The sequence below is a fragment of the Labrus bergylta genome, chromosome 14, assembly GCF_963930695.1.
Source record: "Labrus bergylta chromosome 14, fLabBer1.1, whole genome shotgun sequence".
In the NCBI taxonomy this organism is placed as follows: domain Eukaryota; kingdom Metazoa; phylum Chordata; class Actinopteri; order Labriformes; family Labridae; genus Labrus; species Labrus bergylta.
The window spans coordinates 24,234,168-24,252,923 of NC_089208.1; the positions used below are offsets into that span (position 1 = coordinate 24,234,168).

The following is an 18,756-nucleotide window of genomic DNA, read 5'->3' on the forward strand; positions in this document are numbered from 1 at the left end:
TTGTTTTGTGGTGCACTTTTTCTTTAACTTGAAAAGGGTTGTTTGTCGCGCTTGTTATTTTTATTGATTTGAAGAAAGTTGAAACCTACAGTTAAAATCAAAACTGACTGTATGTGACACACGCCCTTATTTAGACTTTGCAGGACATTCTTTACCCTGTGACAGGTTCATTAGTTATGAGATCATGCTCATCATTTAATGATTGAAATGTTCCCCTCGTGACTATTCGTCAACATTCAACACAAACAAAGGTTAAAGTGACACAAATAAAAACAGCCGGTGTTTTCAAAAAGGTATTTGTATAAAAAAATAACAGTAGAAAAAGGTTTCCAGTATTCTTCCAGACAGTTCATAGACAATAATTACAGTTTTACAGCGTTTGAAAATAACATTTCATACGTGAGACTCTTGAAACGGATATGCTGAGCGTGACTTCACACACGAGGTTTCACTTTCACTTCTTTTTTTTACAGGTCGGTACATTTTCAGATCTGATTTTCGAAGCAGCAGATTTGTGTTCATGCAGGTTTTGAAAAGTGATAATAAGGCAGTTTGATGTTCATCGTGTAGCTTTGGTTTAAAATGGAAATCTTCCAGAGGAGAGGGTTCAGGCTCGTTTTTTAAATTTCATGTCGATGAATAAAAGCCACTTTGTTTTTCTGAATAACAAACGTGTTCATTCATTTCATGGGGCGGAGAGGCATCCGTGTGACGCTTTGTACAGTTCAATAAAGTCTACTATGTTACAGTGTGTGTGTGTGTGTGTGAGGTGACCTGCACCTCCCTCTCTGTGTCAGTAGCTGAACATCTGCTGTGCCGAGCCACTCTGCTGCTGCGTGGTGGGCGGTTGGCTCTGGACGGACCGACCTGGCTCTGGTCCCTGATTCTGGCCCTCCTGACCCTCCACTTGACCCCCCTCCAGGACGGGGGTCACCTGGCCCCCCTCAGCTGCAGCTACAGACCTCCAGGCCAACGTGGGGGCCTCCAGCTGGTGGCTCAGGGGATTGACGAGCGTGGTGACGTTGATAAAGTGGGCGACGGACTGCTGCGTCGCCCCTCCGCCCGGTCCCACCGTCTCCGGGACGAGCTCGGCGGGCCGGTTGTGGATCATGGCGGAGCCGCTGACGGCGTCGAAGGTGACGGTGAGGATGGAGTTGTCGAGGGTGAGGGGCCGGTCGCTGGCGGTGAGGTGACCTACGGCGACGGGCTGCAGGCTGGTGAACTGTGCAGGGGTGTGGCTTGTGATGGGTGTGACGGTGATGTTGGTCAGACCCACGGAGCTGTTGGGGGAGGAGGATGATGGAGCGTTGGGATCCGCCAGGACCACCACCTGAAAAATAAACAAATATTTATTGGTTATCAAAGCAGAAGAAGAAATACATCATCCATCATTTTACTAAGCCATTTCAGATAATTACAACAAACACTAATATGTGTCTCTTGTCCGTCTACAAACCCCCCAATTATAAGAGCAGGCCATCCTCTTCGTCTTCTGCCTGTTCCACTTTTCAGAAAATGTGTGCTCAAACAGGCCATTTGGAGATTTTCCCTTCATGACATCACAAAGGGCAGTAACCCCTCCCCCAGGTGGGTGACACTCCCACAGCTAGGTGTTTGTTCTGCCCTCTGAGTCTGCCTTCTCACTGTAAACAATAGGGCATGGAGCGAGAAAGACCGAAACACCCGAGCCCTTCCAGAGAGGGGGCGTGGTCAGACACAGCTCATTTACATTTAAAGGTACAGACACAGAAACAGCCTGTTCTGAACAGGACTGAAATAGAGGGGTTTATGAACATGATCAAATACAGGATCAGAGTGGATTTAGAACAAGACACTTCACACACATGTTTTGAGGAGCTCTGAGACTTAGTTAAACTTTTTAAAAAGGAGGAGAATATGTGACCTTTAAATTTGTCTCCACTTGGAGTTGACTGTATTTCCTTCTAATGTATTCAGTGTGTTATCATTTATTGTTGAATCTTCAGTTTAATGTGTAACATCCTTTATAACCTCTGGTGAACTTGATGCTGTGATGTTTAGAAACCGTCTGTCAATTAATCCGTTTCATTATAATTTAACCCAGTTAAATTTTATTGGATCATTTCTGTTTAAGGGAGACATTTTATTACACCTCGATAACTTAAGATATTATAATAAATGAAAACAAGATCTGTTCATACACAACAAAAAAGTAAACCAGTCCCCCTGAAAACAGAACAGGACTGTGTTAACATAATTTAACAACGAAACGATTCACTGCTCCCTTTTTTTTTTTTTTTTTTTTTAAATTGGGTTTGCCATCAGCAGGTTGAGGTCAGCTGCTGTCTCGAGGCATCTGGTAACTCAGCAAGCAAACTTTGGGCTGATTTCTTCTGCTCTTTGAGAAAAAGCAGATCAGACACGTTATGACGACTAGAGGACAATAGTGTTGTGAAACACTTCGTATGTACCTGTTGGATACTCTGCACAGCAGAGCTGGTCTCTGTCTCGTCTCCAACGATGACGGCGTTGAATTCAGTCATGGACTCGGCCCTCGGCTCGGTGAAATCGACGTACTCATCTGACTCGGAAAGCTCTGGTTCCACCTGGACTCTCTGCTTCTTCTTCGGGTGTCGAGAAGGTCGGCTGAGCCTCTCGTGAGCCAGGCCGTCTTTCTCCAGAGTCAGAGAGGGCTGAGGAGGAAGGACAAATATATTTAATGAGAACAGAGACCAGGATGAGAGTCCTCTGTAAACTGAGATCTTAAAGATGACATATTATCCCCCTTCTCCACCTTTTCAAACAGTCCCCTGTGGTCTAAATGAAACATCTGTGCTGTTCTTTGGTCAAAATATAACATGAATCAAGCACCAGAGGAGGTTTGTGATCCTGTAGAAACCAGCTCTCTCAGAACGCTCCGTTTTGGTGTGTGTGTCTCTTTAAATGCAATGAGCCCCACTGAGTTTTCCCCGTAGACATCACTCCTTTGCTAGCAAGAATAAAAATGGGGGACCTGTGCTAAAGTTTTGCTATAGTGGAGTTTGTGGGTGGAGATACCAGGGGAGGGGGATTTTTTTTTTACCAGAATCCAACTGTGACATCGCAAGGAGAGCACATTTGAAGCGGAGCATTTTTCTCTGTTTGTAAGACTTATGCAGACCACAAACAAAGGACTGGATGGGTTTATTTTACATTTTGTGGGTCGGTAGACACTCAGGTTACCCAAATATATGTTCAAAAACACTGTACAAGTGGATTCTTCATAATATGTCCCCTTTAATAAATGTTTTGTTTCTACAAACTCAAACCCATCACACCGGTTGTATTAATTGAAGGTTCAAAGGGAAACAGAGAAACGCACGTATTGATAGCTTTATACAGGGTGATTGTACACGAGTGACGTCGCATACTGTGAATAAACAGGAACTCTTCATGTTCCAATATGACCGTTCATGATTTATTGATCATCAAGCTTACTGCAGCGCTTCACAAGGAAGTTAAGAACACTGTATAAGGAACATGAGACACTGTGATGCCAGGCATTAGCATCATTTTAGCCTCTGATTCTTTCATTATGTGATGAAAGTCAAATTTCAGGACTGTTGCATGAGGCCCTGTTGTCTCTCTGGTTCTCCCTCCTCCTGCTTGCTGCACTCAGGGAGGAGGAGGGGGATTTAAAAGGAGCAGGTAGGAAGAAACGCTGACACACACTCTCTGGGCAGCATGTGGTGAGGAGCTTTTGTTTCTCCATTTTGTGATCTTCTTCCCAAATCCAGGTATTTGTTTGTCCTATAAATGTTTAGATTGTTGGGCTTTCTTGTTTCAGTTTGGGGCTGGAGAAAACCCCATTTTTGCTCTCATAGGTCTTTTTCTTTTAGGTATTTTTAGGGGGAAGTGCTGAGAGCATAACATGCATAACAAGCTGCAGAACTGAAGAGGGCACACGAAGTGAACACTTAACAGAACATGTAACGGGATACGCTGGTGTCTAAAGACGGCTGAATGGAACAGAAAAATGTTGACAGACTCCGACATGACGAGGAAGAAACACTCAATCAAGTGCTGCTCTGACTCCTGGATCTGTTCACCTCGTCTCACTTTCCCCATCAGTGAAAATGTTCGGTTTAATGTGAGCAACAAAAGCTAGTTTAGCGATTTTTATGAAGGCTACAGAGTTAGCTGTTGCTATGGAAACAGCTCTATCTGTAGATTTCAACTGACTATTTGTTTAGCTGGAGAAATAAATCATTTTTAAATAAATAAAAAATGTGTTTCTAAAGACTGATTTCATAAGTAATATCTCTGTAATAAGCAGGATTATGTTTAGCGAGCGGGTTTGTTATTGCGGAGGAAACCCTTCAGAGTGAGACCCCTTTCCTCTCTGCCATGTTTTTAAAATAAGAGCCACTCACAAGGCAGAGGCCGTCCTGGAAGACCCTCAGCACCCTCTGCATGCAGAGTTTAGACTTCACAAGGTTCACTTATATTTGAAGGTAGTGTGAAGTTATCTCACCTGCACTATGCAGATGGATGAATCGTTGATCGTCGATGGTTCCTGAAGATCGTCAAACTCATCCATCCTTACAGACACCACCTGAACACAAAAGGTGAACAATGGCATCTCAACGTGTTGACTGTAGGGATTTAGGATTTCTGTCTTCACTCACCTCGGGGTGTTTGCGTCTCAGGTGGCGGTTCATGGAGGCCCTTGTGGACACTTTGGTCCCACAGAGATGACAGGACTGAGCCTCCACCTTCTCGTGGGTCAGGTGGACGTGTTTCTGCAGCATGTACTCCGTCAGGTACTTCTTATCACATGTCGCACACGTCCAAGTCTTACCCACTGCAAGGAGAGAGAGAGAGAGAGAGAGAGAGAGAGAGAGGCAAACCAGGTCAGTTTAACCTTTAGAACTCAGTAATGTTTGAAACAACCTCCCAACACTGACGCGTTTCGGCTAGTGGCCTTCTTCAGACCCTGATGAAGACCGCGAGCTGAAACATGTCGGTCTAATTAAGTTGATTTTCATTCTTCAGGTGCTGCTGGATCTTTTTGACCCCTTCAAGCCTTTCCCTCTCTATGCACCTTGGTACTTGGTGAAGTTGTCTCAGAAAACTCTGCTTAAAGTGATGATGCTAAGTATTTTTTTATTTTACCCTGGATTTCCTTCAACCTCCAACCAGTTGATAGTTAACGATTTGAAGGACTTCATTTGCATGTGAAAGATTAGAAGAACTTTAGTTTCTTCTCTTTCTGACATGAGTTTCTAGCAGGCTTATCTCGAAACACCGGCGGCCAAACAAACTGAGCAAATACTTTATCAGCTGTCTAAATAGATCCAGTTGTTCATGTCAAATCTAAAACACTTGGAAATCTACTTACACAATCACACACACACATTTCTATTAAACCTCTTTTGTCCATCTTTGTTTGGATGCCCCCCCCCCCCTTTGTGTTTTATGGTTCCATGTCCTTTCATGTCCTAAGTGGCTTCTTTTTAATTCTAGCTGCAGGATCTTGCGGTGGTGGTTCTTGTCTGAGCAGAAACTCTTCTGGCTTTAAATTATGAGCTTAATTACAGGCTCCCATAATTAGCTCGTCTTGTTTTAGTCAGTGTACAGGACTGAATGTTTGTTTCAGCCTGCTGCTGTGATCTCCTCCGAGCATGAGACACTTGCCTGTGTGGATGAGTTTGTGTGTTTCTAGCGTCGTCCTCTCACTGAACGTCTTTCCACACAGCTCACACATGAAGTCCTTTATACCTGCAGGCAGACGGTCGAGAGAATAAACACATAAAGCAGGACAAACAGAAGTACGACACACTCACACTTCAAACTTTGTACTCATTAGCTGTTTTCACACATGCACTCCTGAAAATATCTGGATGATTTCAGGAGGACTGCTTCGGAGATTCTCCTGACCTGGATGTTCACTTAAACCCTTTTTTACACATACGGAAATCTCCTGAAAAACTCCGGCGATTAGGCCAACCTGGGGGTGCTTTAGTCTATGTGTGAACGCAAACAGCCGCATTTTGCGCACAGACTTTACCTGGAGTTTCTCCGTCCAGACCCCTAGTATTCTTTCCGCAGAAAGTCTGAGTGAGCTGATGTCTGAACACGGCAGCATATACTCAGGAGATTTCAACTCGAGCCAATAGAAAGAGAGAGTCCCGAGGTAAGACATGACGTAAAAAAACAATGCAAAAGTAGTGGAGGAAGCAGCAGAATCAGCTATACAATGCTATAATGACAATATTTGTGTTTATATCAATTCTATGTGTAGTCCAACAGAATCACAATCTGAACTAAGAGTGGAGAACAACATACTGGAGAACAGGAAACATAATGCAGCCATTTAATTACGTGTACAGAGAGATCATAGCGGTGGCGTGCAGTCTATGCACTGACTCTAGATACAGGATACAAACCTCACTCCCCCCTCCTATTGGCTCGAGCTGAATTCTCCTGATAATGTGTTCTCTATTCAGCTCACTCTGAATTTCTGCAGAAAAAATCCTAGGATTCTGTCAGGAGAAACTCTGGGTAAAGTCTGAGCGAAAAACTCTGCTGTTTGCGTTCACACATACAGCTCCTCCTGCAAATATTACAGGAGTGTTAAAGCCCTATAAGTCACTTAGGTTGTAAAGGAGATTTCTGAGGACATCCTCTGAATGCTCGAGCTTCTCACCTCTTACATTTCAATCTGTAACTCATTTCATCTCACCCGTGTGTCTCTTGTAGTGTTTCAGCATGTTGACCTTCTGGGCAAACTTGCGGTTACACTCCTTACACTCGTACTCTTTGATGCCCTTGTGAAGCTTCATGTGGTGCCTCAGAGCATGCTTTGTCTTCATGCCTGCACACCAAAACATGGACTCCATAAGACAACAATCCAAACATGAAGTGATGTCAGCTCATGGTGCAGGAGATTTACACAGTGAAAGGACATTATGAGGTGTCTGATACAGCAGCCAGGTCCTGACCTTTTCCACACTCTGCACACAGGAAGTCTCTGATGTCATCGTGGACCCTGAGGTGCTCCTTCAGCATGTCCTTCCTCGCGAATGATTTGTTACACTTATCACAGCTGTGGCTCTTCACCCCTGTGTGATCAGACAAAGCAGTCACACGATTACCACATGGAATTAAAAACAGTTTTCTTTATCGTCATTGTGTGTCTGTATGTGACTTATTTAACTGTTACATGTATGTATGTTAACAAGTCAAAACATCAAAATATCGCGCTCTTCTTTCACTAAGTCCCAAAATATCTCATCGTCATGTCGCTGTCATATTGAGATATCTGCTGTACTATGAAAACACGGGGAGTTAAAGGCATAAACTAAAACAAGTGTAAGTTGTACAAAACTCTGAAGACTGTGTGAGTAGGAACTGTAAAAATGTTTTGTGTGTTTTAAAGTGAATATTCAAACAGTTTAAAATGATGATGTGATGATGAGTCATAACTGAGAGCTTCCAGGCCGATGCTCACCTGTGTGGATGATCTTGTGCCTTTCAAGGTTACCGATACTGTTGAAGATTCGTCCACAGACTTCACATGGATGGATGTATCTGTAAAACAGAGGATTATTCTTTACTGCTTTATTTTCTGTTAAAAGGAGACCTTTCACTTCTTCTATATTACCGCAGTCACCTGAGCTTGAATGCGTCCTGACATTAAACTGCTTTGTAGTGACACACTGAGGGCCTCATTCACTAAGAATGGATCCAAAAATTCTGCATCATTTGCTCCTACTCTCTCGGTACTCAGGCACAAACATGCTAAAAAAAAAGGTTGTCCTGCTCGGCGCAGTTTGCTCTTGTTTTGCATCCAAATGTGAGGAGAAGCTATTTACACCTTTACTCTGCACCGAGCTGAGTGCTGATGCTGACGCAGCACAATTTTCTCCAAATAAAGAAGATGAGCTTTGAGGCCAGGGGAAGTTAATTGTCAGGCCAGACTTCAAAAATGAAGCTGCAATATTCACTTTTTAAAACAAAGCTTCCTCCCTGGATTAAGCGAGAAAGGACAACTCGAAGAAAAACAACAACAGGTGTATCCTCGTCCTGCGGGACAGCTCCACGTTTGGATGAAGTGTCGAGCAGCTGACATCCCCAGAGTGATTTAACAGCTGACTTTATTAATAATAGTCAGGTCAAAGTCATATTTACAGATTCTACTTACAGATAATTTATTTTTACATTATGCAGAAGCACAATCGTTTTCCTGATCACTGGAAAGTCTGAGTGTGACATCTCTTATAAATAGTGCGGTGCAGTTACCACCAACTCTCAGCTGACCTTCATTTTTGTGTGGTTGTAAATTAGACACTTATTGCAGTAAGGCCAGAACAGGAGCAAATTTCTCCAAAAAAGGACTGATGCTTAATGTATCATTGAAATTTGAACAAACAGCACCAGAGAACAGAGATGCCATTTAACCCTTTGCACGTGTTTCATGGATTAGAATACATTTTTTCCCAATCTCCTCTTTTGTTACTCCTCTCTTAAGAACAATTTTAAAAAAGTCTCTTTAATATTTTGAACAATAAGTCTATATGGGATGTCGGCTTATCCCAATCCTAATCTTTTATCTTATTTTGAAAGGACACTAACTAACTTGAAAACCACATCGTAAAAACCATCAAAATAGAGTCTGGAGGGTCTTACTTCTGCACTGCAGGGTCAGGCAGCTGCTCTCTGTGGATGACCAGGTGAGCGTTGTAGGTGGCCTTCAGAGCGAAGCGTCGGTTACAGATCCCACAGCCGTAGCCCCTCTCCTTGTGCTGCTCCATGATGTGCTTCAGGTACTCTCTGCCTTTTGCAAACGACAGCTGCAGACAGGAGAAGTGGGATGATGATGAATATGATGTGGCTATAGTCTGGTTTATTGAACAGGACTCTTAGAACTCTTTGAATATTCAGATAAAGTAAATGTTTATGTGTTGAAGTCAGGCCTATCAGGGCAAATCTTACTTGACATTTCTTGCAGTTGTACTTGTGGTGTTCTGGGTCGTCTTCCTCTTCATCATCGTCGGTTTCGTCGCTGTCATCTGCCGAGATGCCGATCTTCTTGATGAAGCTCTCTCTCTCCTGCTCATCCATCAGAGCGATGTCCTGGAATTCAAAGATGGTGATGAAGCCTTATTAATAGCATCCAACATCCAAGTCCATCCGCTCCGTCTTTTCCCTGCTCCACTTTTCAGAAAATGTGTGCTCAAACAGGCCGTTTGGTGATTTTCCCTTCATGACATCACAAAGGGCAGTAACCCCTCCCCCAGGTGGGTGACACTCCCACAGCTAGGTGTTTGTTCTGCCCGCTGAGTCTGCCTTCTCACCATAAACAATAGGACATGGAGCGAGAAAGACCAAGAAACCCAAGCCCTTCCAGAGAGGGGGCGTGGTCAGACACGGCTCATTTACATATTTAAAGGTACAGACACAGAAACAGCCTGTTCTGAGCAGGGCTGAAATAGAGGGGATTATGGACATGATCAAATACAGGATCAGAGTGGACTTAGAACAAGAAACTTCACAGACATGTTTTGAGGAGCTCTGAGACTTATTTAAACTTTTGAAGAGGAGGAGAATATGTGACCTTTAAGGAATATAGACATATTACGTGTTGAGTTTTTCTTCATTATAAATTATAAAAAGTGAATTCCTCTATTGTGCGTCTTACCTTAAAGTGGACATGTATGTGATCTCTCAGGACGTCCACACGGAAGAACTTGCGAGCGCAGATCTCACAGGTGTACTTCTTATCACCGTGAGTCAACAAGTGCTTGTTCATGTTACTCCTGCAGGAGAACACCTGTACACACACACAAAACATTTTTAAAATGATGAAATACTTCTGCTCACATACTCAACATGTTTGTTTTTCTACCTCTAGGATTCATGCACAGTTGGAGCTGCTGTCATAAGGAAACCATTTTATTTTTGGTTTCTGCTGTGTGTCTGCATTTGGGCTGTCAAATGATTAACGTTTTAATATGGATTAATCGCTCAATTTCAAAAGTTAATCATGATTAATCACTGTTTTAATCGCATGTTAGAAATTCCAATATTTTGAAATTAAAAACAGTTTTTGTTAGGCTTTTATTTCGAAATATTATACTGTCGCAGTATAATATAAACCTCCCTTTTTCGGGTGAAGGCTTTTTATGCCTTTATTTTAGAGACAGGACAGTGGATAGAGTCAGAGAGAGAGAGAGAGAGAGAGAGAGAGAGAGAAAGTGGGGAATGACATGCGGGGGAGGAGCCACAGGTCAGACTTGAACCCAGGCCGCCCACTACAGAGGTCTTCTGTCCCTGTACATGGGCCACACTCACTAACCACTAGGCTACCAGGGCCCCACAAACCTGCTTTTATTTTGAAATAAAATAATGAACTTCCAGATCGAAGGTTACACCATAAACTCAGCCACAGGAAAAAGGAACTGGTTACTGATCAAACTAAAGTCAAACAGCTCCAAGGAACGTTAACAAAGGTAAATGTGTGATGTCATAAGGTGTATATGACTTTGGACTCGTCAGCTGAGCTGTCTGAGAGTTTGTTAAAGTGAAATGAGACATTCAGAGAAGCAGCAGTGTCCTTCTTTTCCATCACTGAGACTACAGGGAGACACTGAGGACCACTATCTATGGTGAGCCTGAAGGGGTAACAGGGACCTTAACTAATGGCAATGAACGGGTTAATGCAGACAGCCCCAGTATGTGCTCACCTTGCCACAGATTGGACAGGGTGACGGCTCTTTCCTGTACTTGGTCCCTTCTTCTCCGTTAGCCTCCAACTCCTCTCTCTTCATGTGCTTTGATCCTGTACAGATGACACATGTTTGTAGTTCAGAGAGCTTTAACATCTCACAAAATAAAACCTTTTAAAGATGCACCTGAATCTGGAAGTATAATTCCCCACACGACATGAAAAATCTCTCTTCTGAAAATGAAATTAACAGCCCAAACAAGAACAAAAACAAAGCGGTGTGCTCTGCTCCGTGTGGGACTCACCCACTCCGTGCCTCCTGTGGTGCTCCTGCATGACGTCTTTGCGGTAGAACATCTTGTTGCAGATTTCACAGGAGTAGAGCTTCTCACCGTGCTTCTTCTTGTGCTTGGACAGATTACTGTTTGTGGAGAAGAACCGCGAGCAGATGTCACACTGGAACGTCTTGTCATCTGGAGAGAAGAAGAAGAAGACATTCATGAGAAAAGTAACATTTTACTTTGAAAATCAGATAAACTTCACAACAAACACAAAGAAAGAGCATCATCCTACCTGTGCGGCAGTTGTGAAACTTTAAGGCATTTTCCAGGCGGAAGGATTTGTCGCATGTGTTGCATTTATATTTGTACTCCATGTCGGGCTGTGGGAGCGAATAGAAATGTCATATTGTTTAACAAACATTTAACAAGCAGAGTAACAGAACCCTCCTGAGGTAACAGTCGGGGATTCTTACTCACCATGGTCTTGCTGTGCTTGTAAGAGATGTGCTGCTTTAGACTCTCCTTGCGGCTGAACAACTTGTCACATTCATCACATTTGAACAGCTTATCACCTGAGAGGACAAACAGGATCGTGTCCATGATACTGAACAATCTCGTACAACGAGGAGTTGGAGGCGTGTCATCCATCTTTATATACAGACCATGCAAGCTGCTCGTCTAGTGTTACTTTATTCAGTTTGTTTGTTTTTATAGTGAAGTGATTTTGGTGTTTTCCAGAGGGTGTGCTTGAATAACCCTTAACCCTAACAAGGCATAAAACAAGAGAAAAACACAAAGTAACTGCTGAAGGCATTCATTGAAGTGCAACTTGTGTTGTGTAGAAAAATAAAGTTTTATGAATTGAGGTTGGTGTTGGAAAATAATTTAAGAGCCTTTCTGTCCATCTCTATAGGGATCCTGTCTGCAAAGTTATCAGACAGTTTAACACATGAGCCTTAAAGAAACTCCTGAAGAGGATGTCTTAGTGATTATGTTGCAGCCATTACGTCACACCTTGCAGTCTGAGAATGTTAGTACGAATTTTCATGAATTCATACATTTTGGTAACTTTGTGAATTAACCCTTTAAATCTTTCTACCATCTAAGAGTAACTCTTAGGTTGAAGCTGTAACCATATCTATGTAAAACATCTCTAGCTTCAGAGTTATATTTGGATTGGAGCCAACTGTCTGTTGTAAGCGAAGGTTTGCTGAGAATGAAATATATATGTCTGATATTTACGAGTCAAGCTGAGGTCTTCTTGCCTTATAGAGATGTACCAAAGTAGCCAAGAATGTGTAGGATGTACCTTCTAGCAGAATATAAGCAAGTCTGTGAACATAGAAACTTTGTCAGTACTTAGTCAGTTCATGATTGTTAAACTTGTGATCTGTTGTAACTGTCTGACCTCGGCCGATTAAACTGTAGAATAATCCACAGTCTGTTTCATCATTGAGTTTATACAGCAGCAACAACCCCCACCTAACAGAGAAGGAGATGATGAACCCTCAAAGTGATCTGCACACACGTACCATGAGATCGGATGTGTCTGTTGAGGTTGCTGCTGTTCTGGAAGACCTTGTTGCAGAGCGAGCAGCGGTACACCCTCTTGTGCTCTCTGACTTTGTGTCTCTTCAGGACGGCCGGGTTGTCTGCGGCACTCGACGTGCTGCTGCTCTCTGCTGCGGCTGCTGTTGTTGTTGTTGTTAATGTTGCTGCCGACCGTGACACCTTCTGCTCCGAGCTCCGCACTGGAGGCTTCACATCTAAACACATCAGGAATCCAAGGTCAGAGAGGAATCTGTGCTTTGTGCTAGATTTTATGGAAGTTTGGATCCAACTGATGATGGGTCTCTGAACTCATTTTCAACCAATTAAAAGCTTTGTCGAAGCTAATGATCCAATCAAGTTCATCCTAACGTTATGTCCCACCTTCTGTCTTGTGTTTCACTTAGTGAAACGCTGTTAGACACTCTTGAAGTTCGGTTCCACGTGACCTTTAAGTCACTGGCCACAAAATGAGCAGTAGAGTGAGTGTGGTGTTTATCCTCACTTTTCAAACCATAGTACTCGGCCACGTGTGAGAAATGTGCTCCACTGTGAGCTGCAGCAGACGGCAGATGACTGTAAACACCCGCTAAAAAGAAACTAACATTAGCATCAATGTCAGGAATATCAGGCTTGCACTCAAATAAACAAAATGACATATTTGGTTTATTTGATTTGATGGAAAAAAAATCCCAGTTTTTCCTTCATATGAAGTCTCAATGGTCAAGTTTCCTGCATTTTATTATGAAATATAAGAACAGTGGAAAAACAAGTGTCTCCTGTTTCCTGGGATAAATGTCTCACTGTTCTTTTACTGTTCCATCACAGGATGATGTGATTGATGGAAGAAATATAAACTCATTATGTCATCTTGGTAAAAGACTTTGCCTCCTCACAAACAGGCTCCTATCACAAAACTACTCTTCCCCTGTTCGTCTGCCTGTTTTGTTCGTTTGTTTATTTGGATCCACATTAGCTTCAGCATAGCGAGAGAGAAGCTATTCTTCCTGTCTCTCTCTCACCTTTGTTTTTGCTTGCGGCGGCTGCAGCTCCAAGCCTGCGTCCCTTCGCTCTCCTCCCCCGGCCCGGTCCTCTCCTGGGCCCTGATGGAGCTGCAGGAGGCGGGTCTCCCTCCTCCTCAACAGGGCCCAGACTCTCTTCGACTGGAGACATCGTTACTGTCTGTACCTCATCGAGATGACTCAGCGTGCTGCCTGCGATCAGAGGGAAGAAGATGAATCAGAGTGTGTTACCATGACACAGCATTACCTCTGCTGAGATGTTTGAAAGGACTGACCCCCCCCCCCCCCCATTAGATCAGAAACATTACTAAGAAGTTTTGCTGGATGTTTTTAATCATCCTACCTGCATTGTTTTCTTTAGCTGCTGATAGCATGTGGGCTCTGGTTTTATCTGAAGTCTCTGATATAGCTGACGAAGGCGTCTCTTCTAAAATAAGAGAGAGAAAACTAATTAATAAAATGGACTCTGGTGCCTTTTTTCTTACCCTCAGAGGAGACATCAAACTCAGAGTGTGAAGCTTGAAGCTGATATGATGTTGCACTGTAGTTCTGTTTATGCAAGCCATTTAAAAACCCCAAATCTGACCAATAAAGGATCATTTCAGTTACTCTAGATTGATCAGGAACATAATCAGAACAATGGGTGATGGAAACGCAGCCGTATCTCAAAATAAAGTAACATGTCTAATATCTTCTTAGCTGTTAGACACATGCTAAAGTTAGCATACAACCCCTTTTCTAGCTAGTGTTTACAGTTTGATAGAGTGATGCATTATGACAGGAAGAAGATGTAGTGACTGGCTGTGTCAACCCGTGCTGTAATGTTAACTACCTGCTTGAACTGGTGGAGGTGGAAGTGGAGGCTTCAGCATGGGCCTCTCCATCTTCTTGGCGTAGAACGCTCCATACCAAACCCTCAGCTCTGATCCTGGCAGCACATCCTGAAGACAAAAATAAAGAAGAATCTTCTATTAGAAAACAATGAGGCCCTTTCAAAATGAGACATCGGGACAAGTTAGTAGTCATTAGAACCTTTATGCTCTAATTGTGGAGTCTTTTCAATCAAACCAGCACAACACAAGGTTCATTTACTGAACAACATACCACCTTTTATTTGATTTAAATGCAGGATTATGACCTCATGACAGAGAAAATCAGTTAAAAAGTGGCGCTGTCAGCCTGGTCTGCGTTGCTATGTATCCCAGTTCAGCTTGTAATACACAATGAATGGGAGCGACAGTGGATGATGGTGACTGCACGTGTGTCAGCTTTTTACACTTGTATATTGGTCGCTCCAGTGTACAGGACGCAGCCAACTTTTTGGATGAAAAATAAGTAATTTAAGTGCCTCTTATACACCAGATTTTACGGTAATTACTTTATTTTTGAATATCCTTTGTAGCATGTAAGAGGAATGCTTCCTATGTTTAAATGTAAATAATTATTGTATATAAGTAATATTATTGAGGAAAGACTCAAGACGAGCCAGGCTGAAAACACACTTTACTTACTTTATTTACTGATATGTTTTAATGTAAAATAAATAGCTTCCATAAAATGAGGAACGAGCTGAATGACAAAATGAGTCCATTTCGTTCCAGGCCATCATCAGCAGCTCTGACAGCGTCACATTTACGACAGTTGGCCGTACCTGTGAGGTGTTGAAGTACACGTCATCGTCCTGCTGGTAGGCCGTCAGATTCTGGTGTTTGTGGTCTCTGGCAGGTCGCACCAGCATCATCCAGTTACAGTCTTCTTCACTGCTGGAGTCAAAACAAACCACCAGCCCATCCTTTTGGAAGATCTGAGTGTTGAAGGATCAACAGAGGAAGTAAAACACAACGAGCCTTTTAAAAAAAAAAAACAGAATACAGCTTCAACAGTGTCTTATCAGGATTCTTAAGTCTGCACCTTTAGAGGAAACGCTCCCTCTCTCTCCAGGTGGGGGACCCTCTTCGCCTCAAACGGGCCGAACCGGGTCCTCTTGACCAGCCGGCGCATGACAAACACCCCCTCCCCTCCATCAGCCGCCTGTCTGATCTCCAGGCTGTTTGGTAAAGACGACCTGAAACAGAGGAATAAGGATTTTAAATTTATATACAACAAAGACTTTGATCATTGATCTTCATCCTGTGATGCACAAGTGTTACCATTGTGGAAGTCTGTCAGGTAATTCATGACTCATGATATTTTTAACCTATCAGATACAGATGGTCCACTTTTATTATTTTTATGATTGGCCCAAAATGAAGATGGGAGCCTTGCGAGTCGCTACAGTGCTCTCTAGTACCGCACATGTAGCTCTGTTTTTTTATGTAGACGAAAACAAAACTTTATTGTCCACCACGGGTGCACATTTGCCTTTAGCTCTCCAGATACATATAGTAGTATAAAAACATTCAGGAGGGCAATACGATCTAAAAACAGAGCAGAGATATGTAAGATCTCTGCTGAATTAAATGATAAAGGTATCTTACTGTATGATCAGACATTAAGGAAACATGCTATGTTGAAGTGCTGGCTTCTCTGACAACAATGCAGCAGCCAGTATGTCCTCCTTCTAACTTTAGATTCTGGTCCTGAATGCTCTGGATTTGTTTGGACCAGAGAAGGTAGGCGGTTTTAAGACACCCCCACACGGCCGTTTTGGACGCCCCTCGGTTTGTCAGATATGAGAGCAGTTATCAGGTCAAACCAACAGGTGTTGCAGTGATGGAAGAGGGCAAGAGAAGTGGTTCAGATAGAAGTGATTGTACTCGACCTAAAAAGCCTCTGTGTGTTTCTAATAAGCTCCACGAGCAGAAACGTGCTCAAACTAGGATCAATATTGGAGATGATTTTGAAAAATGGAGAGAGGTTAGAACACAGAAAGGTTTACAGACTGATGCAGAGCTGGATAAACACTGAAGCTTCAGTGTTCACCACATGGCAACCTGCGTGAGCATCGACTCTAGAGAGGAGGGGGCGGGGGGAGACAGCTCTTTGCAATGTTTTGAATTTGGACTGCAGTACACATTTTAAACACTAGGTGTCAGAGTTACATACTGCTACTTTAAAAACATCATGCCATTGTTTAGATCTCATCAGACATTTTGTAAGGTTAAGAATGCTTATCTCACTTGGAATAAATTACTTCTTAGATACTTTTAAAGTTGCCCTAACCCTAACCCAGAGGACTGGGAATTATCTTCTAGGAGACTCCTCGCATACTTCCTTATCCTATCAGTGAATAGTTGAGACAGGTTTCTGTGGTTTGCCCACTATTTCCCCTGCTGTTGATACAATCTTAAAGAGTTTACTTTTAAATCTAAAGTTCAGGTGGCTGTACCTTTGTCAAACTTGTCGTCCTTATTTGTCTCTAATAATAACCAATATTATCAATATTATCAATTATTTAATATGGCGTTCTTTCCTATTGAACTTTGTGTGACACAATGTTATTGTAAAATGAAAACAATCATTTCAGATCATCTCTACAATATGTAACATTATAATAATTCACTATAAAGTAAGAAGTGGTCGACGGTGTGTCACAAATTATTACACACTGTCGATCATTTTTGTGGTGACAATTAGGTGAGATGTTCAGCAACATGTGCTGAGGGTGGCTGAGGGTAATGTAAACCATGGTGTCACTGTGGTGTGCTCTGTTAGACATACTGTGTGATCACACTGTTTTTAAATCACTCCTGAGATATATGTTCTATTAGAAATGTAATAACAAGCGCTTATCAGAAATCATGTACTCTGATACATATTTGTCAGAGGCATATATTTAATATTGTCCGGGCTCGAAAACAGATGAATAAAAAGACTACTTTGAGTGAAGTTCAGACTGCACCATGACTTTTCATTCACCTGGCCCGGCTGAGGACGAAGGAGTCCTGGACGGTCACCAGTGGTCCCAGTTCAGGACACTCAGAGTCATGGTACTGCCCACAGTCCTCACACCCTGAAACACACACACACAGCACACCTGTCAACAAAACAAAGCCCCCCCCCCCCCCCCCCACACGATGTGTCAGAAACTTACAGACAGAGCTAAATCCATACTCACAGATCAGCTCATCTGATGTCTGCTCAGCCATTATGACAACCTAAAACATGGAGGGAAAGGTAAGTGTAATATTCTCACAGCATATCATTGTGGTTGCTTAGCAACACTGTTATGTTGTAAGTTAGTAACATGTGTTATGCAGTGATAATACATTACAGAAATGTGCATTTTTACAAAGGAACTACTTGTAAGAGTGTGTTTGCGTGTGACTGAACTTCAGAGGCTGTATCTTCACAGTTAACCCGGGACAGTCCAGGTTCCCTGAATGCATCAGACCTCCGGGATCAACACAGCAGTGTTTTATAACAACAATAACTGGTTTCTGGTGTAAAAGATACAATGTGGACGTGCATATTATCAAATGCAGTCCGGGCAGGAAAAGGGATCCAGGATTTGAGTCGCTCCCAAACTCCAGCCGGGTTTTAACTCCGATCTGAGCGGCTCCTCTTCTGTACAATGTAACAAAGAACAGTCGGCATGGCGGATGGACCGGAGACGCTAACCACCAAACCGGAGTCGACGCTCTTGAACGCCTCGCAGTCGGCCTGGGAGGCGGCTCAGGAAACCCCGGAGTGTCCCGGACCAACCGTCTGCACTTTCGCTACAAAACTGCGTCGCTATTTAGTCGATAAGCGACGTACAGTAGAAGGAAAACACGTTACCTTTTCTGCAAAAGACCCTTCATTTATCGAATCCTGACTCCGGGTTCCAATCCGCTCCAGAAACGGCGCAGGACCGGAAACGAACCAAGCCAAGTGCATTATGGGAAATGTAGGCGTCGTTGGAATGGCTCAAATATGGCCTTACCAGGCAATAATTAGACAATTAAACGCTGCACTGAAGTTAGATATACCAAAATTAACATCATTAACGTCTCCTTATTGTTTCAAGGTAATTACTACAAAAATGTCTAAACGTTTAAACGTTACTTATTTAAGTAGAATACAGAATTAGTAGTAGGCTACTCATTTGGCTTATCCACGTAACACCTACTTATTCATGAAGTCTACAGATTTTACTAAATGTAAAAGTAACAGAGCAGAAAAAAATATCTGCAGAATTTATATAAGTAAGGCCCCTTTCACAGTGTAATCATTTACTTAGTTAATAATCAGTGACTGAGCATTTTAAAGTTTAAACTGAATTCCCATTTATATAAGT

At 42.7% G+C, this 18,756-nt stretch overlaps 1 protein-coding gene across 2 annotated transcripts; it reads right to left on the reverse strand.

The window, feature by feature from the left end:
* Positions 1 to 280: 280 nt before the first annotated feature.
* prdm15 (PR domain containing 15) lies at positions 281 to 18,465 on the reverse strand. Of its 2 annotated transcripts, XM_020631160.3 has the most exons (24): positions 18,258 to 18,465; positions 17,596 to 17,635; positions 17,397 to 17,490; positions 15,450 to 15,603; positions 15,190 to 15,342; positions 14,371 to 14,479; positions 13,882 to 13,965; positions 13,539 to 13,730; positions 12,501 to 12,734; positions 11,446 to 11,540; positions 11,261 to 11,348; positions 10,993 to 11,160; positions 10,707 to 10,801; positions 9,662 to 9,793; positions 8,956 to 9,096; positions 8,650 to 8,813; positions 7,472 to 7,551; positions 6,963 to 7,082; positions 6,704 to 6,835; positions 5,656 to 5,739; positions 4,647 to 4,822; positions 4,493 to 4,573; positions 2,451 to 2,672; positions 281 to 1,330 (listed from the first exon to the last, which is right to left on the reverse strand). In XM_020631160.3, exons 1-24 carry the CDS (start codon positions 18,354 to 18,356, stop codon positions 794 to 796), a joined length of 3,474 nt encoding a protein of 1,157 aa, XP_020486816.2. In that variant the 5' UTR covers positions 18,357 to 18,465; the 3' UTR covers positions 281 to 793. The 2 variants fall into 2 exon arrangements, with proteins under 2 accessions (XP_020486816.2, XP_020486817.2); XM_020631161.3 differs by lacking the exon at positions 13,882 to 13,965 and having other exon boundaries at positions 18,258 to 18,464.
* Positions 18,466 to 18,756: the final 291 nt, after the last annotated feature.

Coding starts and splice junctions, on each gene's coding strand:
- prdm15 (XM_020631160.3), bottom strand. CDS start 18,356: ATGCACTTGGCTTGGTTCGTTTCCGGTCCTGCGCCGTTTCTGGAGCGG. Junction 15,604..17,396: donor TTCGTCCTCAGCCGGGCCAG/GTGAATGAAAAG, acceptor CCTCTGTTTCAG/GTCGTCTTTACCAAACAGCC. Junction 11,161..11,260: donor GTTTCACAACTGCCGCACAG/GTAGGATGATGC, acceptor TCTTCTCTCCAG/ATGACAAGACGTTCCAGTGT.